The sequence below is a fragment of the Salvelinus namaycush genome, chromosome 24 (assembly GCF_016432855.1).
Source record: "Salvelinus namaycush isolate Seneca chromosome 24, SaNama_1.0, whole genome shotgun sequence".
In the NCBI taxonomy this organism is placed as follows: domain Eukaryota; kingdom Metazoa; phylum Chordata; class Actinopteri; order Salmoniformes; family Salmonidae; genus Salvelinus; species Salvelinus namaycush.
The window spans coordinates 35,946,511-35,974,230 of record NC_052330.1 but is presented as its reverse complement, the minus strand read 5'-3'; the positions used below and the strand labels follow the sequence as shown (position 1 = coordinate 35,974,230).

Genomic DNA, 27,720 nt, shown 5'->3' with positions numbered 1-27,720 from the left:
AGCATTCTCACATAGGTATTCCTCTTGTCCAGATGGGTTAGGGCAGTGTGCAGTGCGATGGTGATTGCATTGTCTGTGGATCTATTGGGGTGGTATGCAAATTGAAGTGTGTCTAGGGTGGCTGGTAAGGGGGAGGTGATGTGATTAACTTGCCTCTCAAAGCACTTCATGATAGTCAATTAGTTCAGTTAACTTTGCTTTCTTGGGTACAGGAACAATGGTGGACATCTTGAAGCAAGTGGGGATAGCAGACTGAGATAGGGAGAGATTGAATATGTCCGTGAACACTTCAGCCAGCTGGTCTGCGCATGCTTTGAGGACGCGGCTTGGGATGCCGTCTGTGCCGGCAGCCTTGCGAAGGTTAACACGCTTAAAGGACTTACTCACGTCGGCCACAGAGAACGAGAGCCCACAGTCCTTGGGAGCATATATTCCGATTGTTCAGACCTGTGTTGAATAGACCTTAGCACGGGTACTTCCTGTTTGAGTTTCTGCCAATAGGAAGGGAGGAGCAGGATGGAGTTGTGATCTGATTTGCCGAAGGGAGGGCGGGGGAGGGCCTTGTAGCCATCCCGGAAGGGAGTGTAACAGTGGTCGAGAGTTTTTGATGCTCGAGTACTACAAGCAATGTGTTGCTAGAACTTCGTTAGCGTTTTCCTCAGATTTGCCTTCCATGATCTACTGTATGTTCTATGATCTACTGTATGTTCCATGATCTACTGTATGTTCCATGATCTACTGTATGTTCTATGATCTACTCTATGTTCTATGATCTACTGTATGTTCCATGATCTACTGTATGTTCTATGATCTACTGTATGTTCTATGATCTACTCTATGTTCTATGATCTACTCTATGTTCTATGATCTACTGTGTGTTCCATGATCTACTGTATGTTCTATGATCTACTGTATGTTCCATGATCTACTGTATGTTCCATGATCTACTGTATGTTCTATGATCTACTGTATGTTCTATGATCTACTGTATGTTCTATGATCTACTGTATGTTCTATGATCTACTGTGTGTTCTATGATCTACTGTGTGTTCTATGATATACTGTATGTTCTATGATCTACTGTATGTTCTATGATCTACTGTGTGTTCTATGATCTACTGTGTGTTCTATGATCTACTGTATGTTCTATGATCTACTGTATGTTCTATGATCTACTGTGTGTTCTATGATCTACTGTATGTTCTATGATCTACTGTATGTTCCATGATCTACTGTATGTTCCATGATCTACTGTATGTTCCATGATCTACTGTATGTTCTATGATCTACTGTATGTTCTATGATCTACTGTATGTTCCATGATCTACTGTATGTTCCATGATCTACTGTATGTTCCATGATCTACTGTATGTTCTATGATCTACTGTATGTTCTATTATCTACTGTGTGTTCTATGATCTACTGTATGTTCCATGATCTACTGTATGTTCCATGATCTACTGTATATTCTATGATCTACTGTGTGTTCTATGATCTACTGTGTGTTCTATGATCTACTGTATGTTCTATGATCTACTGTGTGTTCCATGATCTACTGTATGTTCCATGATCTACTGTATGTTCTATGATCTACTGTATGTTCTATGATCTACTGTATGTTCCATGATCTACTTTATGTTCCATGATCTACTGTATGTTCCATGATCTACTGTATGTTCCATGATCTACTGTATGTTCCATGATCTACTGTATGTTCTATGATCTACTGTATGTTCTATTATCTACTGTGTGTTCTATGATCTACTGTATGTTCCATGATCTACTGTATGTTCCATGATCTACTGTATGTTCCATGATCTACTGTATGTTCTATGATCTACTGTGTGTTCTATGATCTACTGTGTGTTCTATGATCTACTGTATGTTCTATGATCTACTGTATGTTCTATGATCTACTGTATGTTCTATGATCTACTGTATGTTCTATGATCTACTGTATGTTCTATGATCTGCTGTATGATCTACTGTATGTTCCATGATCTACTGTATGTTCCATGATCTACTGTATGTTCTATGATCTGCTGTATGTTCTATGATCTGCTGTATGTTCTATGATCTACTGTATGTTCTATGATCTACTGTATGTTCCATGATCTACTGTATGCTCTATGATCTACTGTATATTCTAAGTTTTAAGTTCCATGACAGCTACTCATGGTGTTGTTGTATACTTGGTTCCAGTGGTGAAGTATGGAATCGACAGAGATGAAATTGTTCTGGGACGGATACTTGGCGAGGGTTTTTTTGGGGAGGTCTATGAAGGAATGTACAAGAAATCGGCAAGTCTATTTCCTTACACCCTACTCATACAGTCAATTATAACACCTCAAATGTGTTTAACTAAACACAATATTGATCTCACTGTGTGTGTGTGTGTGTGTGTGTGTGTGTGTGTGTGTGTGTGTGTGTGTGTGTGTGTGTGTGTGTGTGTGTGTGTGTGTGTGTGTGTGTGTGTGTGTGTGTGTGTGTCTGGTCTCTGTGTTTGTGAACCAGAATGGGGAGAGGCTAAGCGTGGCGGTGAAGACGTGTAAAGACTCTTCACCTGACATCATGGAGAAGTTCATGAGTGAAGCAGGTACAGAGAAAATACTGATCACACTTCACCAACTCACTAGCCTTGTGGTTAGAGTGTCCGCCCTGAGATTGAAAAGTTGGGATCCCCGGCCAAGTCATACCAAAGACTGTAAAAATGGGACCCTGCTTGGCACCGGTGGTGTAATTTCTTAATTTTTTTTGCAGACCTCAAAAGTGGTCTCCTGATGTGGTTTAAAAATAGTTTTTTGACGCACCTGTGCGTCAATCTAAGTACCCTAATTAAAAATATCCCCATCAAAATGGTCAGTAATATATATTTTTGTAATGGGCTGGATCTCAATCCACTGCATCCTCGGCCTTCCTCGTCTGCGGTGGAAGGTGGCAGAGCTACAACGGTGTTTGTCAGACCATGAGACATCCTGAAAATCTTCTCACAAAAACAGTTTGGCCTACAAAACTAATGTGGAAAGATGAGATTCTCACGGACACGATGGTGTTCTCCGTTTTGCTCTACGACCCCAACAAGTGTCACAGGACTAGTCTGAAGGTAACCACGGTAACTCATACAAATAAAAGGAATTATGGAGGTAGTTTTGTGCCAACAAAAATAAGGGGTTAAATCTGTTTCCAAAAATAACTAAAATAATACCTGAGCTTTCTTATATGTCCAAGATATAGAACAGACACTTCAAAACCTTTTTCCTTGACAGTCTTTTATTGTCATTAATGAATGTGTTATTCAATTAGATTTTATAGGCTGTAGTAGTAAAGGCCGAATTCAATATTTTATCAAATATTTTTTTCATAATATGGGAATATGGGAAATCTGTCAATTTGACTATACCCACTTCTTCAGGCAATATGGGAATTTGTTTTGGAAAAATTTGAGTATACCCACTTCTTCAAGCAATATGGGAATTTGTTTTGGCAAAATTTGAGTATACCCACTTCTTCAAGCAATATGGGAATTTGTTTTAAGCAATATGGGAATTTGTTTTAAGCAATATGGGAATTTGTTCTGGCAAAATTAGAGTATACCCACTTCTTCAAGCAATATGGGAATTTGTTTTGGCAAAATTAGAGTATACCCACTTCTTGGCACACAGCATTAAGAAGATATTGTGGGTGTGGCCCTGCGATAGACTAGTGTCCTGTCCAGGGGGTCTACTTGTAGGCTACATCAAGCTGCTTCACGCTACAGAAACAGGAGATAGGCTCCATCCTGGCTCACACAAGACAAGACTCGCAACGCTACTTACTTTGTTTTTTGAACACTTCATGATCACTTGAATAAGCATCAACAGACCTGATCTGTAGAGACAATACGTTAGGGATTAACATCTCCGTTCTGTACATTACCTTGGAAATAATGGATGATGCACCGGGACGAGGCGGAGCTGAGTTTGCGGAGTTAATTTTTCCAAAGTAATGTACAGAACGGAGATGTTTATCCCGTTTATCCCGCTTATACCACAAACAATACTAAAGCACACGTTTACCGGTATAAATAATTGGTTGCTAGAGATATATTTATGGACCAAGTTGTTCATCCTGTATGTTCCATAGCCATGCTCTCTGGCAATGTTCTTGTCCCTTGCTTGTTAGGTGGCCAACAACATCTGCAGCCAGAATAACAGCAAAGTAGCTGCATTTGTATTTGTTGAAGATCTTTTCTATTGTCATTCATTTGGATACATCCATAACAATGAGCTGGTGATGCCCGATTTTGCCTGGCACAGCTAGGAAAGTTTTCCTTCTCGTCAGGACACTCGACACTGTTCATTACAAGGAGATTGCATAGCATATCAAACACTAGGCTAGAAGCGAGCTAAATAGTTTGTTTCTAGCCAGCCTGCCAATATGCAGGCGAATAAAAAAAAAATACTAGTTGCTGAAAATAGCCGGTGAAACTAGAAACACGTGGGAGGATTTGACATCTTTAGCAGCAGAGGGGACAGGATAAATTCATGTTCATCACTCACCACGTTAGGTCATCAGATGCTCTGCAAAAACAATGCTAGCTATGCTTTTCCTCATTGGACCTGTGTTTATAATGTATCCTATTTCAGTATGAGTGGTTGTTGGTTTATCTTTCTGTAACGTTGTAGGAGGTACAGTCTGCATGTGTAGGTGCATATTGCGTCACGATTGCAAGGTGTCCCGATATCTTTTCCCAACTGTCCCGATATCTTTTCCCAACTGTCCCGATATCTTTTCCCAACTGTCCCGATATCTTTTCCCAACTGTCCCGATATCTTTTCCCAACTGTCCCGATATCTGGTTATTAATGTACATTCTAGAATGCCCTTCTGACCAATCAGAAACAACGATGCTGTGGTATACATACTATTAGTAAGTATTATTATAATATCCAGTCGGATAAACACTCCAAACAGCCTACCCGACCCCTCGGAGGTGTCCGCATGGTCATAAAGCACACCATAGCCTTGTTTTGTATCACATTCCAATGATAAAACTGGGGGGGACAAAAATGCAATTTTACAATGGGGGAGGGGGGGGGGGGGTACATGTCCCCCCCGTACCCAGTGGAAGTTGCGCCCCTGTGTATCCCTCTTCTAATGTAGCCTTCATATAAAAATGTAAGGAAAAGTTGAATGGTTAAACCTGTCTATTCTCCAGTGATCATGAAGAACTTGAAGCACCCCCACATCGTCAGTCTGATCGGTGTCATAGAGGAAGACCCTGTGTGGATTGTCATGGAGTTATACCAGTATGGAGAGGTGAGAACCACAGCCATACTATGTTGTTAGCCATGACACTATGGGTGCGTTTGTAAATTCGCTCTGGCTATCTACTCCGATTTCAGAGCACTCTCGTCTGAGTGTGCCAGAGTGCAGAATAACTGATGAATTTACGAACGCTCAACACCTGTTGAATATGGCCGGTGTCAGTAAAAGTCGGCAAAAAAAGTGTAATTAAATTGTGGCCAGCAGCCCAGTTACAGTCACCAACGCTCTGGATAACATGAAAACAGCCTAACCAGCTCTGCTAGAGGGAGTAAAATGGTCAGAGTGAAGTGTTCTCTCATTTGTGTCTGGAAGTAGCTAGCAAGCTAGCTAACTTTAGCCAGTTAGCTTGGGTGCTTGACTGCTGTTGTGAGGTCAGAATGCTCAGATCAACCCTACTCCTCGGGCCAGAGTGTCCAGTGTGCGCTCTGAACGCTCCGAGAGCGAAAAGCTCTGAATTTACAAACAATCTGTCAACACTCTGAATTTACTCTCTCTGGCACTGCAGAGTGAATTAACGAATGCATTCTAAGTTGTTAGTCATTATGCTATGCTGTTACCATGACGCTATGTTGTTAGCCATTATGCTATGCTGTTACCCATGACGCTATGTTGTTAGCCATTATGCTATGCTGTTAGCCATGACGCTATGTTGTTAGCCATTATGCTATGCTGTTAGCCATGACGCTATGTTGTTAGCCATTATGCTATGCTGTTAGCCATGACGCTATGTTGTTAGCCATTATGCTATGCTGTTAGCCATGACGCTATGTTGTTAGCCATTATGCTATGCTGTTAGCCATGACACTATGTTGTTAGCCATGATGCTATGTTGTTAGCCATAATGCTATGTTTTTTGCCATGATGTGTGAATCGTCATGGAGCTCTACCAGTATGGCTAAGTAAGACAACAGTAGCCGAAATGAACTTGGAAACTCGGATACACTTGACTTATAGCACAATTTCTCCTGTCAGACCTGGGATTCAAACCAGTGACTCTCCAGGCGCTTCTCTACCAGCTTCTTCTGCCTGCTAGCTGGTAGCTGCCCTATCATTCTGTTCCATCTGTCTTCCAGCTGGGCAACTACCTAGAAGAGAACAAGCACAAGCTGACCAACATAACGCTGGTCCTCTTCAGCCTGCAGATCTGTAAAGCTCTGGTCTACCTGGAAGGAATCAACATGGTGCACAGGTAGGGGGAGGCTATACGGACACGCCTGGGGTCCCAAAATTGATGACGTATGTCACGCAGCGAGAGTAGAGTGGGGACAAACTGATTCAGTTGAGTCAGTCATCCCAGCTAGCTAGTTCATGCGTGTGGCTAGAAACTTCAACGAGAATTTGAAACTTGTCGAAGAGTAATTGTTTATTTATTTTTATGTAGATGTTAATGCCGTAGTTTAAAATTTTCTGTAAAAATCACTACAATAAATGTGCTTTAGCCTGTCACCCTGGCCTGATATTAGCTACACTATCTTGCTACTTCCCTCTCCTTTACTGGCCTGATATTATCTACACTATCTTGCTACTTCCCTCTCCTTTACTGGCCTGATATTATCTACACTATCTTGCTACTTCCCTCTCCTTTACTGGCCTGATATTATCTACACTATCTTGCTACTTCCCTCTCCTTTACTGGCCTGATATTAGCTTCAACTTCTAACTACTTCCCTCTCCTTTACTGGCCTGATATTATCTACACTATCTAACTACTTCCCTCTCCTTTACTGGCCTGATATTATCTACACTATCTAAAGCTACTTCCCTCTCCTTTACTGACCTGATATTATCTACACTATCTAACTACTTCCCTCTCCTTTACTGGCCTGATATTAGCTTCAACTTCTAACTACTTCCCTCTCCTTTACTGGCCTGATATTATCTACACTATCTTGCTACTTCCCTCTCCTTACTGGCCTGATATTATCTACACTATCTTGCTACTTCCCTCTCCTTTACTGGCCTGATATTATCTACACTATCTTGCTACTTCCCTCTCCTTTACTGGCCTCATATTAGCTTCAACTTCTAACTACTTCCCTCTCCTTTACTGGCCTGATATTATCTACACTATCTAACTACTTCCCTCTCCTTTACTGGCCTGATATTATCTACACTATCTAACTACTTCCCTCTCCTTTACTGGCCTGATATTAGCTACACTATCTAACTACTTCCCTCTCCTTTACTGGCCTGATATTAGCTACACTATCTAACTACTTCCCTCTCCTTTACTGGCCTGATATTAGCTTCAACTTCTAACTACTTCCCTCTCCTTTACTGGCCTCATATTATCTACACTATCTAACTACTTCCCTCTCCTTTACTGGCCTCATATTATCTACACTATCTAACTACTTCCCTCTCCTTTACTGGCCTGATATTAGCTTCAACTTCTAACTACTTCCCTCTCCTTTACTGGCCTCATATTATCTACACTATCTTGCTACTTCCCTCTCCTTTACTGGCCTGATATTAGCTTCAACTTCTAACTACTTCCCTCTCCTTTACTGGCCTCATATTATCTACACTATCTAACTACTTCCCTCTCCTTTACTGGCCTGATATTATCTACACTATCTAACTACTTCCCTCTCCTTTACTGGCCTGATATTAGCTACACTATCTAACTACTTCCCTCTCCTTTACTGGCCTGATATTAGCTACACTATCTAACTACTTCCCTCTCCTTTACTGGCCTGATATTATCTACACTATCTAACTACTTCCCTCTCCTTTACTGGCCTGATATTATCTACACTATCTAACTACTTCCCTCTCCTTTACTGGCCTGATAGTGTAGATAATATCTTGCTACTTCCCTCTCCTTTACTGGCCTGATATTAGCTACACTATCTAACTACTTCCCTCTCCTTTACTGGCCTGATATTAGCTACACTATCTAACTACTTCCCTCTCCTTTACTGGCCTGATATTAGCTACACTATCTAACTACTTCCCTCTCCTTTACTGGCCTGATATTATCTACACTATCTAACTACTTCCCTCTCCTTTACTGGCCTGATATTATCTACACTATCTAACTACTTCCCTCTCCTTTACTGGCCTGATATTAGCTACACTATCTAACTACTTCCCTCTCCTTTACTGGCCTGATATTAGCTACACTATCTAACTACTTCCCTCTCCTTTACTGGCCTGATATTATCTACACTATCTAACTACTTCCCTCTCCTTTACTGACCTGATATTATCTACACTATCTAACTACTTCCCTCTCCTTTACTGGCCTGATATTAGCTTCAACCTCTAACTACTTCCCTCTCCTTTACTGGCCTGATATTATCTACACTATCTAACTACTTCCCTCTCCTTTACTGGTCTGATATTATCTACACTATCTAACTACTTCCCTCTCCTTTACTGGCCTGATATTAGCTTCAACCTCTAACTACTTCCCTCTCCTTTACTGGCCTCATATTATCTACACTATCTAACTACTTCCCTCTCCTTTACTGGCCTGATATTAGCTTCAACCTCTAACTACTTCCCTCTCCTTTACTGGCCTGATATTATCTACACTATCTAACTACTTCCCTCTCCTTTACTGGCCTGATATTAGCTTCAACCTCTAACTACTTCCCTCTCCTTTACTGGCCTGATATTATCTACACTATCTAACTACTTCCCTCTCCTTTACTGCAGGACAGCAGTGCTCAGCATTAGTCGGCAAGCAGGAACAGGAACAAAAAGGACACATTGTGTGCCATGTTGTTCTGCTACTGGCTTGCAGCACAAAGTCTCTCCATTGATCAGTAGACATCAGTGACATCCAGATGGTTACTACCAATATACAAAGTTATTTCTTGTGTGGGCTGCTATCCTACTCTGAATATAATAAAGTGGGCTGTATCAAAATTGGTTACGTTAGCCCAGTGGGAAGTACCTCGATACAACACCTTTGTACTGGTCATTCACACCGGCTTATCGTTACGTTAGCCCAGTGGGAAGTACCTCGATACAACACCGTTGTACTGGTCATTCACACCGGCTTATCGTTACGTTAGCCCAGTGGGAAGTACCTCGATACAACACCGTTGTACTGGTCATTCACACCGGCTTATCGTTACGTTAGCCCAGTGGGAAGTACCTCGATACAACACCGTTGTACTGGTCATTCACACCGGCTTATCGTTACGTTAGCTAATTGGCATGTCACGGTGGCATCCAGAAGGTGACCAATACTACAAGTTATTTCTCCCTCCCTCACCCATCAAAATAAACATCCCTTTCTTTTATTGAGTATTAACTAGCGCAATGATTCTGTTGTTGCCAGCTAGTCAGCATAAACAAGCTAGCTGGGAAGGGCTCATCACTGACGACTGACTGAACCGAATCCATTTATCTCTGCTTGACTCTCATACGTCATCAATTTGGGCACCAGGCTTGTCCGTATAGCTTTTCCCGCACAGGTAGGGCGGCCATCTTGACACCCATATTCCATGTTGGCCACCATATTCCTGCCACGGCCGTCAAAGAGAGGAGACCAAGGCGCAGCGTGGGATGTATACATACTAATTTATTTAAAGAACGAACACTAAACAAACTAACAAAATAACAAACGAACCGTGACGCTATACAAAAATGAGTGCTGACAGGCAACAACACATAGACAACTACCCACAAATACAGGTGGGAAAAGGCAACCTAAGTATGGTTCTTAATCAGAGACAACGATAGACAGCTGTCCCTGATTGAGAACCACACCCGGCCAAACACACAGAAATACAAATCATAGAAAAAAGAACATAGAATGCCCACCCCAAATCACACCCTGACCAAACCAAAATAGAGACATAAAAAGCTCTCTAAGGTCAGGGTGTGACAATTCCTCTTCAGAAAACACTTCATCACACTCTTAGATATGTAAAACAGACACAGAGTATACAAAACATTAAGAACACCTTCCTAATATTGAGTTGCACTACCACCCGACAAGGTGTCGATAGCATTCCACAGGGATGCTGGCCCATGTTGACTCCAATGCTTCCCACAGTCAAGTTGGCTGGATGTCCTTTGGGTGGTGGACCATTCTTGATACACACAAGAAACTCATGAGTGGGATGTGCCTGGCCCCTACTACCATACCCCATTCAAAGGCATTTACTGTATATATCTATATCTTACCCATTCACCCTCTGAATGGCACACATACACACAATCCATGTCTCAATTGTCTTCGAGGCTTAAAAATCATTTAACCCGTCTCCTCCCTTTTCATCTACACTGATTTGAAGTGGATTTAACAAGTGACATCAATAAGGGATCATAGCTTTTCACCTGGATTCACCTGGTCAGCCTGTGTCATGGAAAGAACAGATGTCAATGTTTTGTACACTCGGTGTCGATGTCCATGATGTAAAGTAGTATTTCTGCCCCATAACCCGTGTTGTTGTTTATATTTATTCAACCTTTATTTAACTAGGCAAGTCAATTAAGAACGTAATTCTTATTTACAATGACGGCCTATCAAGAGGCAAAAAGCGATGACGGGGGCTCAGATTAAAGGTGTAAGACAAAACACACATCAGGACAAGAGAGATACCACAGCACTACATAAAGAGAGACCTAAGACTACAACACGACATGGCAGCAACACATCATGACAACACAGCATGGTTCAACACAACATGACAACAACACAACATGACAACACAGCATGGTAGCAACACAGCATGACAACACAGCATGGTTCAACACAACATGACAACAACACAACATGACAACACAGCATGGTTCAACACAACATGACAACAACACATCATGACAACACAGCATGGTAGCAACACAGCATGACAACAACACATCATGGTAGCACAACATGACAACAACACAACATGACAACACAGCATGGTTCAACACAACATGACAACAACACAACATGACAACACAGCATGGTAGCAACACAGCATGACAACAACACATCATGGTAGCACAACATGACAACAACACATCATGGTAGCACAACATGACAACACAGCATGGTAGCAACACAGCATGACAACACAGCATGGTAGCAACACAACATGACAGCAACACATCATGACAACACAGCATGGTTCAACACAACATGACAACAACACAACATGACAACACAGCATGGTAGCAACACAGCATGACAACAACACAACATGACAACACAGCATGGTTCAACACAACATGACAACAACACAACATGACAACACAGCATGGTTCAACACAACATGACAACAACACATCATGACAACACAGCATGGTTCAACACAACATGACAACAACACATCATGACAACACAGCATGGTTCAACACAACATGACAACAACACATCATGACAACACAGCATGGTTCAACACAACATGACAACAACACAACATGACAACAACACAACATGGCAACACAGCATGGTTCAACACAACATGACAACACAGCATGGTAGCAACACAACATGACAACAACACATCATGGTAGCAACACAACATGACAACAACACATCATGACAACACAGCATGGTAGCAACACAGCATGACAACAACACATCATGGTAGCACAACATGACAACAACACATCATGGTAGCACAACATGACAACAACATCATGGTAGCAACACGACATGGCAGCAACACAACATGGTAGCAACACAACATGACAACAACACATCATGGTAGCAACACAACATGACAACAACACATCATGGTAGCAACACAACATGACAACAACACATCATGGTAGCAACACAACATGACGACAACACAACATGGTAGCAACACAATATGACAATAACAAACAACAACACAACATGGTAGCAACACAACATGACAACAACACATCATGGTAGCAACACAACATGACAACAACAAAGCATGGTAGCAACACAGCATGACAACACAACATGGTAGCAACACAGCATGACAACACAACATGGTAGAAACACAGCATGACAACAACATGGTAACCCACCAACATGCTGTGTTCCCACAGAGACAAAGCACAGGTAGGACAGCCACGTTGACACCCATATTCCTCTAACCCAGAGAACAGGGTCGTGTTCATTAGAGCACACCGTAGCTAAACATCTTACAACAGATGACAAAAACCCCGTGTTCTTATTGGACAACTTCAGGTAGTACCTCCCTGTTTCAACGAACCTGTTTATTGTGTCCCAACAGGGACATAGCGGTGAGGAACGTGCTGGTGGCCACAGCAGACTGTGTTAGGCTGGGAGACTTTGGTCTGTCCAGATACATCGAGGAAGAAGAATATTACAAGGGTATGGGGAGAATCTCAATGTCATTTCCTTGATTTCTCGCGTCCTCTCACCACGTCTCATTTTTTAAAAACCCATTGGATGAGAAAGTCAGATGGGCGGGACTTCTGACCTTCTCATCCAATGGGTTTTGAGAAGGAGGCGAGAGGATGCAAGGAATCAAGGAAATGTAATTGAGATTCTCCCATGGAGTGGTTGTTGGTCTGTCTGTGTTCTCTTAAATACTGGCCCCACACTGGCTAAATACATGTATATACAAAACATTTCCACTGTCTTTCTGCGTCACTTCCACAGCTTCAGTGAGCCGATTACCTATAAAATGGATGGCTCCAGAATCCATTAACTTCAGACGCTTCACAACGGCTAGTGATGTCTGGATGTTTGGTAAGTCTGTTGACATGTTTTGGAGGTCCTTTTGCAGTATTTCTGTCTCTCATGGGGAAATCACTGAGCAGTTTCCTTCTCTCTCTCTCTCTCTCTCTCTCTCTCTCTCTCTGTCTGTCTGTCTGTCTGTCTGTCTGTCTGTCTGTCTGTCTGTCTGTCTGTCTGTCTGTCTGTCTGTCTGTCTGTCTGTCTGTCTGTCTGTCTGTCTGTCTGTCTGTCTGTCTGTCTGTCTGTCTGTCTGTCTGTGTGTATATATAACAGTATCTCTTACTCTCTCTTTTAATCTCTCCATCTCTCTTACTCTCTCTCTCTTTTACTCTCTCCATCTCTCTTACTCTCTCTCTCCCTTCCCCCTCCATCTCTTTTACTCTCTCTCTCTCTCTTCCCCCTCCATCTCTCTTTTACTCTCTCCATCTCTCTTACTCTCTCTTCCCCCTCCATCTCTTTTACTCTCTCTCTCTCTCTCTTCCCCCTCCATCTCTCTTACGCTCTCTCTCTTTTACTCTTTCCATCTCTCTTACTCTCCCTCTCTCTCTCTTCCCCCTCCATCTCTCTTTTACTCTCTCCATCGCTCTTACTCTCTCTCGCTCTCTTCCCCCTCCATCTCTCTTACTCTCTCTCTCTTTTAATCTCCATCTCTCTTACTCTCTCTCTCTCTTTTACTCTCTCCATCTCTCTTACTCTCTCTCTCCCTCTCTCTCTCCCCTCCATCTCTCGTACTCTCTCTCTCTTTTACTCTTTCCATCTCTCTCTCTCGCTCTCTCTCTCTCTTTCTCTCTCTCTCTGTGTATAACAGTATCTCTCTCTCTCTCTCTCTCTCTATCTCTCTCTCTCTTCCCCCTCCATCTCTCTTTTACTCTCTCTCTCTCTCTCTTCCCCCTCCATCTCTCTTTTACTCTCTCCATCTCTCTTACTCTCTCTCTCTTTTAATCTCTCCATCTCTCTTACTCTCTCTCTCTCTTTTACTCTCTCCATCTCTCTCGCCCTCTCTCTCGCTCTCTTCCCCCTCATCTCTCTTACTCTCTCTCTCTTTTACTCTTTCCATCTCTCTTACTCTCCCTCTCTCTCTCTTCCCCCTCCATCTCTCTCTTACTCTCCCTCTCGCTCTCTTCCCCCTCCATCTCTCTTAATCGCTCTCTCTTTTACTCTCTCGATCTCTTTCTTTCTCTCTTACTCTCTAGATCTCTCTCTCTTACTCTCAATTTCTCGCTCTCTTTCTCTCTCTCTCTTTCTTTCACTAGTGATCGCTGAGGGTCAGGATCTGTCTCTGTTTTGTATCTCTGACAGAGTAGAGATATTCTGCCAATTTGTATTATATTTTGAAGCCAAACAGCAATTTAGTTTATTCTGTGTTTGTTTCATTTTCCCAATTTGTCAAATAGGAGGTTTTCATTTCTGTAACAATTTGACTGATTTCCCTGTGTGTTTGTATAATAGGGTTGTTTTGTGTTTTAAACAGCTGACATAGGGGGGACTCCTTTTCAGGGTTCAGCTCTTGTGGATTCCAGTGCTTTTGAACTGTAAGGCTGTTTTGGGGCTTCATTTCAAATGGTGCCAAAATGTTAGTGTCCTTTTCTTTATATTTACAATTAAAAGGGAATCGTTCGAGTTCCGCTCTGCATTAATTATTTGGTACTTTCTTTTGGATATTTAGGATAATACTGCAGAATTCTGTATGTAGATTTTTATAGGGTTTTTCTCCCAATGCTTATAATCGTAATTGCAAGTTGGTCCCTAAACCTCACTTCCATATAGTACAATTGGTAAAATTACACTATTTAATATTTTTCACCAGATTTGGATAGGAATATTCATTTTTTTAGAATTGTCTTTTAATGGAGTAAAATGCTTTGCAGGCTTTTTATTTTAGTGCATTCTCTGCAAGACCAAATCCACCAGAGACACTGATTATTAGTCCCAGGTAGTTGTACCATTGGACATGTTCAACCATGGTATTTCCTGTCCCAGGTAGTTGTACCATTGGACATGTTCAACCAGGGTATTTCCTGTCCCAGGTAGTTGTACCATTGGACATGTTTAACCAGGGTATTTCCTGTCCCAGGTAGTTGTACCATTGGACATGTTCAACCAGGGTATTTCCTGTCCCAGGTAGTTGTACCATTGGACATGTTCAACCATGGTATTTCCTGTCCCAGGTAGTTGTACCATTGGACATGTTCAACCAGGGTATTTCCTGTCCCAGGTAGTTGTACCATTGGACATGTTCAACCAGGGTATTTCCTGTCCCAGGTAGTTGTACCATTGGACATGTTCAACCAGGGTATTTCCTGTCCCAGGTAGTTGTACCATTGGACATGTTCAACCAGGGTATTTCCTGTCCCAGGTAGTTGTACCATTGGACATGTTCAACCAGGGTATTTCCTGTCCCAGGTAGTTGTACCATTGGACATGTTTAACCAGGATATTTCCTGTCCCAGGATATTTCCTGTTTCCTTTCCTAATTTGAAGGAGTGTCTGCTACTCTGATTTCTAGCCTTTTTCTGAAAAATCACAACTTTGGTTTTCTGAAAGTCAATGTTGATTGTCCAGTTGATTCTGTATTCATAAAGAATGTTAAGTTGTTCCTGTAGACCTTGCTCTGTTGGTGACAGTAGGACAACATCATCTGGGTGGACCTTGATCTGTTGGTGACAGTAGGACAACATCATCTGGGTAGACCTTGATCTGTTGGTGACAGTAGGACAATGTCTTCTGGGTAGACCTTGATCTGTTAGTGACAGTAGGAGAAGGTCATCTGGGTAGACCTTGATCTGTTAGTGACAGTAGGAGAAGGTCATCTGGGTAGACCTTGATCTGTTGGTGACAGTAGGAGAAGGTCGTCTGGGTAGACCTTGATCTGTTGGTGACAGTAGGACAATGTCATCTGGGTAGACCTTGATCTGTTAGTGACAGTAGGAGAAGGTCATCTGGGTAGACCTTGATCTGTTAGTGACAGTAGGAGAAGGTCATCTGGGTAGACCTTGATCTGTTGGTGACAGTAGGAGAAGGTCGTCTGGGTAGACCTTGATCTGTTAGTGACAGTAGGAGAAGGTCATCTGGGTAGACCTTGATCTGTTGGTGACAGTAGGAGAAGGTCGTCTGGGTAGACCTTGATCTGTTGGTGACAGTAGGAGAAGGTCATCTGGGTAGACCTTGATCTGTTAGTGACAGTAGGACAAGGTCATCTGGGTAGACCTTGATCTGTTGGTGACAGTAGGACAAGGTCATCTTGGTAGAGCAGGAATCTGACCTCATCTTTGAGGGTGAGTCCAGGGGCTGCAGATTGGTCCAACAACACTGCTAGTTCGTTGATATAGACGTTGAACGGGGTTGGACTTAAACTACACCCTTGTCTCACCCCTTGTGCAAAAAACTCCGTTCTGGCCCCCCCGAGTGGCGCAGTGGTCTAAGGCACTGCATCGCAGTTGCTAGCTGTGCCACTAGAGATCCTGGTTCGAGTCCAGGCTCTGTCGCAACCAGCCGCGACTGGGAGACCCATGGGGAGGCGCGTAATTGGCCCAGCGCCATCTGGGTTAGGGGAGGATTTGGCTGGCAGGGATCCTCTGACACATTGGTGTGGCTGGCTTCCGGGTTAAGCGAGCATTGTGTCTAGAAGCAGTGCGGGTCGTGTTTTGGAGGACTCATGGCTCTCGACCTTCGCCTCTCCCGAGTCCGTACGGGAGTTGCAGCAATGAGACAAGACTGTAACTACCAATTGGATACCATTAAATTGGGGAGTAAAAGGGATAAAAGTAAAAAAATATATATAATTTTTTTTTAAACTTGATTCACACAGAACTAATGCCCTTTCTCAGTGACTTCCAGATTGCTGCCATCTTGACGTTCACCTGTTTCAACTCGTCGAGCTGACCCGTGGAGAACTGCAAACTGTTCTTCAGGTCCTGGACCTCTCTGGTCAGGTCGTCCATTCTTTTATTAGTAGAATCCACCAGTATTTGGACAAAACACTTGAAACTATTTTCTTGTTGTTGTAACAACTGCTTGTAGGTCTCTTTTTGTTCGTTTAAAAGATCCTTCACCGGTGATAGAGAGACACCACTGGACCTGTCCTCAACGGTACTCCCGCCGGCTTTGGTCTTTGTCATGGTAGCTAGCAACATATTTTAGGCTGTTACTCCTCGCAGTTCCAAACAGTGCAGGTCACGGGGAAGATTGAAAACAACAAACAGCAGGGATCTAAACAGCCACAAACCCGGGACAATCCGCGGTCCCAGCCACAATGACTAACCGCGTCGCGGGCTGCGTTCAAGAACACCTCGCTAGCTTGATGTCCAGCTGCGACGCCAAATAGCTCCTCAGACCCGTCCTTTGTCGGCAGGATCACTGACGCCACTATGTAATATAGTCCATCATGTCATATGGGTTCAAAAGCATTCTTACAATCAACAAAACATGCAAATACCTTTCCTCTGCTGTTCTGATGAACATGCTGGTTTATTAGTGTGTTTAATGTGTGAATGTGTTCTGCTGTTCTGATGAACATGCTGGTTTATTAGTGTGTTTAATGTGTGGATGTGTTCTGTTGTTCTGATGAACATGCTGGTTTATTAGTGTGTTTAATGTGTGGATGTGTTCTGCTGTTCTGATGAACATGCTGGTTTATTAGTGTGTTTAATGTGTGAATGTGTTCTGTTGTTCTGATGAACATGCTGGTTTATTAGTGTGTTTAATGTGTGGATGTGTTCTGTTGTTCTGATGAACATGCTGGTTTATTAGTGTGTTTAATGTGTGGATGTGTTCTGCTGTTCTGATGAACATGCTGGTTTATTAGTGTGTTTAATGTGTGAATGTGTTCTGTTGTTCTGATGAACATGCTGGTTTATTAGTGTGTTTAATGTGTGGATGTGTTCTGTTGTTCTGATGAACATGCTGGTTTATTAGTGTGTTTAATGTGTGGATGTGTTCTGTTGTTCTGATGAACATGCTGGTTTATTAGTGTGTTTAATGTGTGAATGTGTTCTGTTGTTCTGATGAACATGCTGGTTTATTAGTGTGTTTAATGTGTGGATGTGTTCTGTTGTTCTGATGAACATGCTGGTTTATTAGTGTGTTTAATGTGTGGATGTGTTCTGTTGTTCTGATGAACATGCTGGTTTATTAGTGTGTTTAATGTGTGAATGTGTTCTGTTGTTCTGATGAACATGCTGGTTTATTAGTGTGTTTAATGTGTGAATGTGTTCTGCTGTTCTGATGAACATGCTGGTTTATTAGTGTGTTTAATGTGTGGATGTGTTCTGTTGTTCTGATGAACATGCTGGTTTATTAGTGTGTTTAATGTGTGAATGTGTTCTGCTGTTCTGATGAACATGCTGGTTTATTAGTGTGTTTAATGTGTGGATGTGTTCTGTTGTTCTGATGAACATGCTGGTTTATTAGTGTGTTTAATGTGTGGATGTGTTCTGTTGTTCTGATGAACATGCTGGTTTATTAGTGTGTTTAATGTGTGAATGTGTTCTGTTGTTCTGATGAACATGCTGGTTTATTAGTGTGTTTAATGTGTGGATGTATTCTGTTGTTCTGATGAACATGCTGGTTTATTAGTGTGTTTAATGTGTGGATGTGTTCTGTTGTTCTGATGAACATGCTGGTTTATTAGTGTGTTTAATGTGTGGATGTATTCTGTTGTTCTGATGAACATGCTGGTTTATTAGTGTGTTTAATGTGTGGATGTGTTCTGCTGTTCTGATGAACATGCTGGTTTATTAGTGTGTTTAATGTGTGGATGTGTTCTGTTGTTCTGATGAACATGCTGGTTTATTAGTGTGTTTAATGTGTGGATGTGTTCTGTTGTTCTGATGAACATGCTGGTTTATTAGTGTGTTTAATGTGTGAATGTGTTCTGCTGTTCTGATGAACATGCTGGTTTATTAGTGTGTTTAATGTGTGGATGTGTTCTGTTGTTCTGATGAACATGCTGGTTTATTAGTGTGTTTAATGTGTGGATGTGTTCTGTTGTTCTGATGAACATGCTGGTTTATTAGTGTGTTTAATGTGTGAATGTGTTCTGCTGTTCTGATGAACATGCTGGTTTATTAGTGTGTTTAATGTGTGGATGTGTTCTGTTGTTCTGATGAACATGCTGGTTTATTAGTGTGTTTAATGTGTGAATGTGTTCTGTTGTTCTGATGAACATGCTGGTTTATTAGTGTGTTTAATGTGTGGATGTGTTCTGCTGTTCTGATGAACATGCTGGTTTATTAGTGTGTTTAATGTGTGGATGTGTTCTGCTGTTCTGATGAACATGCTGGTTTATTAGTGTGTTTAATGTGTGAATGTGTTCTGCTGTTCTGATGAACATGCTGGTTTATTAGTGTGTTTAATGTGTGGATGTGTTCTGTTGTTCTGATGAACATGCTGGTTTATTAGTGTGTTTAATGTGTGGATGTGTTCTGTTGTTCTGATGAACATGCTGGTTTATTAGTGTGTTTAATGTGTGGATGTGTTCTGTTGTTCGAGTAGAAAGACTATTTGTTTGTGTTGCTGAAAGCGTTATGTTGTGTGAGGAAGGTCTGTAAGCGGTCATTGAGAATACAGCAGAACAGTTTCCCAATGTTAATGGTGACACATATTCCCCTATAGTTATTAGGGTCTAATTTGTCACCTTTTTTATGTATGAGGGTTATGAGGCCCTGGTTCCAGATATCAGGGAAGCAGCCACTCTCCGAAACCAGGTTGAATAGTTTTAATAAGGCATCCTGAAGCTCAGGAGTACTGTGTTTAAGCATTTCATTCCTGATACGGTCAGGGCCACATGCCTATCCAGGTTTAAGGCTTTGTGTTTTCTTCCAAAGTGTAAATTTCTTCTTCAGCCTGTGTAATTTGGTTGTCAGTTGTGTTCTGGTTGTTTTTCATTTTGTGTTCTAGGGAGCAGAGGCTTTTTTTGTGCATATTTTTGTGGTTTAAAGTAAGGTTTTCTGATGGTATTATTCCATAGAGACTTTCAAAAGTGATCTTTCCCAGTGTTGTTATTTTGAATGACTAGATCATTCCTCTTGTTTTCCATCTAGAACATTCCATTTCCCCCGGAACTGGTTTCCATCCATGGAGTCTTCAATCTCTTTCAGAGTGTTCTCAAAATGCTTCCGTTTCTTCCATCTTAGGTTTTGGTTTGTATTCTTTTCAATGTGTCACAATATTGTTTCTGAAATTCTCTATCTTGTGATTGGTGATGTCTTCTATTTGATAAAGATCAATATTTTTCCTTATGAGATTACATTTTGGCATCAAATTTTGAGGTTTCTAATTTGAAGCATTTTTTAAAATTGAGCATAAATCTGCTTTATGAAAGATCTCATTTAATTTGTTCACATACCAATTATATGTCAGGGAGGTTTGGGCTGAATGTACTTGAAAGGAAATCATTAATACAGGTTGTAATTTCTGGGCAGTGCAATACTGTGTTGAAGTGTGTTGCACTGTCTGGGGCCCATCTGTATGTTAGATGAGTCAGTCTACAGGACTCTCTGTGTTTTATTAATCAGTGTACAGGGCCTCTGTTTGTGTGATCTTTGGGTGGAGAAGTCTTTTAAAAAAACATTCATCTGACAGTGATCAGAATATGTGTCACGTTCGTTCTCCTCCTCGTCTGAGGAGGAGCATGGATCGGACCAAAACGCAGAGTGATATGAATACATCTTTTATTAGAGACGAAGATGAAACAAACACTATACAAAAACAATAAACCACGAACGTGAAGCTACAAACGAAAGTGCACACACAGCTACTAACGTTAGACATAGACAATTACCCACAACAGCCCAATGCCTATGGCTGCCTTAAAGATGGCTCCCAATCAGAGACAAATGAATGACAGCTGTCTCTGATTGAGAACCATTCAGGCAACCATAGACATACCTAGAAACCTACACTCAACACTAACCCATACACTAACAAAACCCCCTAGACACTACAACCACCCAAGACAAGACAAAAACACAAACATCCCCCCTGTCACACCCTGACCTAACCAAAATATTACAGAAAATAAAGATAACTAAGGCCAGGGCGTGACAATATGGTGTCTGCGGTCTGACAGTAAATGCACTAATGGAGAAGGTGCCCAAAAGAAGGTGCCCTATTGCATAGTCAACAACACTGGTCCCAAGAGCTGAGCAGTAGGTGAACCTTCCCAAAGAATTTTCCTCTAATCGTGCCATTAAGAAAATACAGGTCTAAGGCTGGATAGAGATGCACTAACTCCTTTCCATTTTAATTATCTACCTGGTCAGGGCTATTTATATATTACTAGTGATGAGACTCAGGTATAAGGAGGTATGTTCACTTCCTGGTCAGGGCTATTTATATATTACTAGTGATGAGACTCATGTATAAGGAGGTATGTTCACTTCCTGGTCAGGGCTATTTATATATTACTAGTGATGAGACTCAGGTATAAGGAGGAATGTTCACTTCCTGGTCAGGGCTGTTTCTATTACTAGTGATGAGACTAAGGTATAAGGAGGGATGTTCACTTCCTGGTCAGGGCTGGTTCTATTACTAGTGATGAGACTCAGGTATAAGGAGGAATGTTCACTTCCTGGTCAGGGCTGTTTCTATTACTAGTGATGAGACTAAGGTATAAGGAGGGATGTTCACTTCCTGGTCAGGGCTGTTTCTATTACTAGTGATGAGACTCAGGTATAAGGAGGTATGTTCACTTCCTGGTCAGGGCTGTTTCTATTACTAGTGATGAGACTCAGGTATAAGGAGGAATGTTCACTTCCTGGTCAGGGCTGTTTCTATTACTAGTGATGAGACTCAGGTATAAGGAGGAATGTTCACTTCCTGGTCAGGGCTGTTTCTATTACTAGTGATGAGACTCAGGTATAAGGAGGTATGTTCACTTCCTGGTCAGGGCTGTTTCTATTACTAGTGATGAGACTCAGGTATAAGGAGGGATATTCACTTCCTGGTCAGGGCTGTTTCTATTACTAGTGATGAGACTCAGGTATAAGGAGGGATATTCACTTCCTGGTCAGGGCTGTTTCTATTACTAGTGATGAGACTCAGGTATAAGGAGGGATATTCACTTCCTGGTCAGGGCTGTTTCTATTACTAGTGATGAGACTCAGGTATAAGGAGGGATATTCACTTCCTGGTCAGGGCTGTTTCTATTACTAGTGATGAGACCCAGGTATAAGGAGGGATATTCACTTCCTGGTCAGGGCTGTTTCTATTACTAGTGATGAGACTCATGTATAAGGAGGGATGTTCACTTCCTGGTCAGGGCTGTTTCTATTACTAGTGATGAGACTCAGGTATAAGGAGGGATATTCACTTCCTGGTCAGGGCTGTTTCTATTACTAGTGATGAGACTCAGGTATAAGGAGGGATATTCACTTCCTGGTCAGGGCTGTTTCTATTACTAGTGATGAGACTCAGGTATAAGGAGGGATATTCACTTCCTGGTCAGGGCTGTTTCTATTACTAGTGATGAGACTCAGGTATAAGGAGGGATGTTCACTTCCTGGTCAGGGCTGTTTCTATTACTACCATTCAGCTACAAGAGCATTAATGAGGTCGGGCACTGATGTTGGGCGACTAGGTCTGGCTCGCAATCGGCATTCCAATTCATCCCAAAGGTATTTGATTGAGTTGAGGTCAGGGCTCTGTGGAGGCCAGTCAAGTTCTTCCACATCGATCTCGACGAAACCATTTCTGTATGGACCTCGTTTTGTGCACGGGGGCATTGTCATGCTGAAACAGGTTAAGTGCGTTCCCCCAAAAGTGTTGCCACAAAGTTGGAAGCACAGAATCGTATAGAATGTATGTATTGTATGTTGTAGCGGCTGGCATGATTGTGGAACTGCCTAACATCCTTCAGGTCCTTGGCAAAGACTGTGACTCCATCATGTGTACGTTGTCTTACAAAATGCTCGCATGTCAGGTTGTGGTGGTGAGAGATGCTGACATTTAGTAGTGAGGCGCAGTTCCATGGGGATGTTTTTGGTTGACATTGTGGATGCTATGCCAGGGGAGATCTTTCCTTGGTAGAAGGGTGGATATAATCATGCTTGTCCTTGGGAACAGGGTGCTTTCTCTGACACCTTTCTCACCTCCTCAGACACTCTTTCTCCTACAGTGAGGAGGTCATTTTTTCCCAGTATGTATGACAAGGTTGTCAGGATGTTTCCCAGCTGGGCTTGATAGAGCAGCTGTAGTGCACTGTCTGTAGTGGTACACCAGCATGTAGCTGTCAGGAGACTATTCCCCAAGACACCAATCTTCCAGATACTTCCCATTTAGAGTCTATCAAACTGTAGTTTTGGGAGGTCTGCTCTGGAGGTGTGTTCAGATGAACATGGTCAGACTGCTGGGAGGTTGGCAGGTCAGGGTAGGCTGTGGCAGGCTGGGAGGTTGGCAGGTCAGGGTAGGCTGTGGCAGGCTGGGAGGTTGGCAGGTCAGGGTAGGCTGTGGCAGGCTGGGAGGTTGGCAGGGCAAGGTAGGCTGTGGCAGGCTGGGAGGTTGGCAGGGCAGGGTAGGCTGTGGCAGGCTGGGAGGTTGGCAGGTCAGGGTAGGCTGTGGCAGGCTGGGAGGTTGGTAGGGCAGGGTAGGCTGTGGCAGGCTGGGAGGTTGGCAGGTCAGGGTAGGCTGTGGCAGGCTGGGAGGTTGGCAGGTCAGGGTAGGGTAGGCTGTGGCAGGCTGGGAGGTTGGCAGGTCAGGGTAGGCTGTGGCAGGCTGGGAGGTTGGCAGGTCAGGGTAGGCTGTGGCAGGCTGGGAGGTTGGCAGGTCAGGGTAGGCTGTGGCAGGCTGGGAGGTTGGCAGGTCAGGGTAGGCTGTGGCAGGCTGGGAGGTTGGCAGGGTAGGCTGTGGCAGGCTGGGAGGTTGGCAGGGTAGGCTGTGGCAGGCTGGGAGGTTGGCAGGTCAGGGTATTCTGTGGCAGGCTGGGAGGTTGGCAGGTCAGGGTAGGCTGTGGCAGACTGGGAGGTTGGCAGGTCAGGGTAGGCTGTGGCAGGCTGGGAGGTTGGCAGGTCAGGGTATGCTGTGGCAGGCTGGGAGGTTGGCAAGGCATGGTAGATTGTGGCAGGCTGGTAGGTTGGCAGGTCAGGGTAGGCTGTGGCAGGCTGGGAGGTTGGCAGGTCAGGGTAGGCTGTGGCAGGCTGGGAGGTTGGCAGGTCAGGGTAGGCTGTGGCAGGCTGGGAGGTTGGCAGGTCAGGGTAGGCTGTGGCAGGCTGGGAGGTTGGCAGGTCAGGGTAGGCTGTGGCAGGCTGGGAGGTTGGCAGGTCAGGGTAGGCTGTGGCAGGCTGGGAGGTTGGCAGGTCAGGGTAGGCTGTGGCAGGCTGGGAGGTTGGCAGGTCAGGGTAGGCTGTGGCAGGCTGGGAGGTTGGCAGGTCAGGGTAGGCTGTGGCAGGCTGAGAGGTTGGCAGGTCAGGGTAGGCTGTGGCAGGCTGGGAGGTTGGCAGGTCAGGGTAGGCTGTGGCAGGCTGGGAGGTTGGCAGGTCAGGGTAGGCTGTGGCAGGCTGGGAGGTTGGCAGGGCAAGGTAGGCTGTGGCAGGCTGGGAGGTTGGCAGGGCAGGGTAGGCTGTGGCAGGCTGGGAGGTTGGCAGGTCAGGGTAGGCTGTGGCAGGCTGGGAGGTTGGTAGGGCAGGGTAGGCTGTGGCAGGCTGGGAGGTTGGCAGGTCAGGGTAGGCTGTGGCAGGCTGGGAGGTTGGCAGGTCAGGGTAGGGTAGGCTGTGGCAGGCTGGGAGGTTGGCAGGTCAGGGTAGGCTGTGGCAGGCTGGGAGGTTGGCAGGTCAGGGTAGGCTGTGGCAGGCTGGGAGGTTGGCAGGTCAGGGTAGGCTGTGGCAGGCTGGGAGGTTGGCAGGTCAGGGTAGGCTGTGGCAGGCTGGGAGGTTGGCAGGGTAGGCTGTGGCAGGCTGGGAGGTTGGCAGGGTAGGCTGTGGCAGGCTGGGAGGTTGGCAGGTCAGGGTATTCTGTGGCAGGCTGGGAGGTTGGCAGGTCAGGGTAGGCTGTGGCAGACTGGGAGGTTGGCAGGTCAGGGTATGCTGTGGCAGGCTGGGAGGTTGGCAAGGCATGGTAGATTGTGGCAGGCTGGTAGGTTGGCAGGTCAGGGTAGGCTGTGGCAGGCTGGGAGGTTGGCAGGTCAGGGTAGGCTGTGGCAGGCTGGGAGGTTGGCAGGTCAGGGTAGGCTGTGGCAGGCTGGGAGGTTGGCAGGTCAGGGTAGGCTGTGGCAGGCTGGGAGGTTGGCAGGTCAGGGTAGGCTGTGGCAGGCTGGGAGGTTGGCAGGTCAGGGTAGGCTGTGGCAGGCTGGGAGGTTGGCAGGGCAGGGTAGGCTGTGGCAGGCTGGGAGGTTGGCAGGTCAGGGTATGCTGTGGCAGGCTGGGAGGTTGGCAGGTCAGGGTAGGGTAGGCTGTGGCAGGCTGGGAGGTTGGCAGGTCAGGGTAGGCTGTGGCAGGCTGGGAGGTTGGCAGGGCAGGGTAGGCTGTGGCAGGCTGGGAGGTTGGCTGGGCAGGGTAGGCTGTGGCAGGCTGGGAGGTTGGCAGGTCAGGGTATGCTGTGGCAGGCTGGGAGGTTGGCAGGTCAGGGTAGGGTAGGCTGTGGCAGGCTGGGAGGTTGGCAGGTCAGGGTAGGCTGTGGCAGGCTGGGAGGTTGGCAGGTCAGGGTAGGCTGTGGCAGGCTGGGAGGTTGGCAGGTCAGGGTATGCTGTGGCAGGCTGGGAGGTTGGCAGGTCAGGGTAGGCTGTGGCAGGCTGGGAGGTTGGCAGGTCAGGGTAGGCTGTGGCAGGTCAGGGTAGGCTGTGGCAGGCTGGGAGGTTGGCAGGTCAGGGTAGGGTAGGCTGTGGCAGGCTGGGAGGTTGGCAGGTCAGGGTAGGCTGTGGCAGGCTGGGAGGTTGGCAGGTCAGGGTAGGCTGTGGCAGGCTGGGAGGTTGGCAGGTCAGGGTATGCTGTGGCAGGCTGGGAGGTTGGCAGGTCAGGGTAGGCTGTGGCAGGCTGGGAGGTTGGCAGGTCAGGGTAGGCTGTGGCAGGTCAGGGTAGGCTGTGGCAGGCTGGGAGGTTGGCAGGTCAGGGTAGGGTAGGCTGTGGCAGGCTGGGAGGTTGGCAGGTCAGGGTAGGCTGTGGCAGGCTGGGAGGTTGGCAGGTCAGGGTAGGCTGTGGCAGGCTGGGAGGTTGGCAGGTCAGGGTAGGCTGTGGCAGGCTGGGAGGTTGGCAGGTCAGGGTAGGCTGTGGCAGGCTGGGAGGTTGGCAGGGCAGGGTAGGCTGTGGCAGGCTGGGAGGTTGGCAGGTCAGGGTAGGCTGTGGCAGGCTGGGAGGTTGGCAGGTCAGGGTATGCTGTGGCAGGCTGGGAGGTTGGCAGGTCAGGGTAGACTGTGGCAGACTGGGAGGTTGGCAGGTCAGGGTAGGCTGTGGCAGGCTGGGAGGTTGGCAGGTCAGGGTATGCTGTGGCAGGCTGGGAGGTTGGCAAGGCATGATAGATTGTGGCAGGCTGGTAGGTTGGCAGGTCAGGGTAGGCTGTGGCAGGCTGGGAGGTTGGCAGGTCAGGGTAGGCTGTGGCAGGCTGGGAGGTTGGCAGGTCAGGGTAGGCTGTGGCAGGCTGGGAGGTTGTCAGGGTAGGCTGTGGCAGGCTGGGAGGTTGGCAGGTCAGGGTAGGCTGTGGCAGGCTGGGAGGTTGGCAGGTCAGGGTAGGCTGTGGCAGGCTGGGAGGTTGGCAGGGCAGGGTAGGCTGTGGCAGGCTGGGAGGTTGGCAGGTCAGGGTATGCTGTGGCAGGCTGGGAGGTTGGCAGGTCAGGGTATGCTGTGGCAGGCTGGGAGGTTGGCAGGTCAGGGTAGGGTAGGCTGTGGCAGGCTGGGAGGTTGGCAGGTCAGGGTAGGCTGTGGCAGGCTGGGAGGTTGGCAGGTCAGGGTAGGCTGTGGCAGGCTGGGAGGTTGGCAGGTCAGGGTAGGCTGTGGCAGGCTGGGAGGTTGGCAGGTCAGGGTAGGCTGTGGCAGGCTGGGAGGTTGGCAGGTCAGGGTAGGCTGTGGCAGGCTGGGAGGTTGGCAGGGCAGGGTAGGCTGTGGCAGGCTGGGAGGTTGGCAGGGCAGGGTAGGCTGTGGCAGGCTGGGAGGTTGGCAGGTCAGGGTATGCTGTGGCAGGCTGGGAGGTTGGCAGGTCAGGGTAGGGTAGGCTGTGGCAGGCTGGGAGGTTGGCATGTCAGGGTAGGCTGTGGCAGGCTGGGAGGTTGGCAGGTCAGGGTAGGCTGTGGCAGGCTGGGAGGTTGGCATGTCAGGGTATGCTGTGGCAGGCTGGGAGGTTGGCAGGTCAGGGTAGGCTGTGGCAGGCTGGGAGGTTGGCAGGTCAGGGTAGGCTGTGGCAGGCTGGGAGGTTGGCAGGTCAGGGTAGGCTGTGGCAGGCTGGGAGGTTGGCAGGTCAGGGTAGGCTGTGGCAGGTCAGGGTAGGCTGTGGCAGGCTGGGAGGTTGGCAGGTCAGGGTAGGGTAGGCTGTGGCAGGCTGGGAGGTTGGCAGGTCAGGGTAGGCTGTGGCAGGCTGGGAGGTTGGCAGGTCAGGGTAGGCTGTGGCAGGCTGGGAGGTTGGCAGGTCAGGGTAGGCTGTGGCAGGCTGGGAGGTTGGCAGGTCAGGGTAGGCTGTGGCAGGCTGGGAGGTTGGCAGGGCAGGGTAGGCTGTGGCAGGCTGGGAGGTTGGCAGGTCAGGGTAGGCTGTGGCAGGCTGGGAGGTTGGCAGGTCAGGGTATGCTGTGGCAGGCTGGGAGGTTGGCAGGTCAGGGTAGACTGTGGCAGACTGGGAGGTTGGCAGGTCAGGGTAGGCTGTGGCAGG

At 45.9% G+C, this 27,720-nt stretch overlaps 1 protein-coding gene across 2 annotated transcripts in view; it reads left to right on the top strand.

Moving 5' to 3' along the window:
* Positions 1-27,720, top strand: part of LOC120019200 (protein-tyrosine kinase 2-beta-like) — a 67,988-nt gene that overhangs the window by 27,143 nt on the left and 13,125 nt on the right. For both annotated transcript variants that reach the window (XM_038962512.1, XM_038962511.1), the window contains 6 exons: positions 2,203-2,300; positions 2,515-2,596; positions 5,197-5,297; positions 6,380-6,495; positions 12,470-12,570; positions 12,862-12,951. In XM_038962512.1, coding sequence (XP_038818440.1) covers positions 2,203-2,300; positions 2,515-2,596; positions 5,197-5,297; positions 6,380-6,495; positions 12,470-12,570; positions 12,862-12,951 — 588 coding nt within the window. The remainder of the gene's footprint in view (positions 1-2,202; positions 2,301-2,514; positions 2,597-5,196; positions 5,298-6,379; positions 6,496-12,469; positions 12,571-12,861; positions 12,952-27,720) is intronic.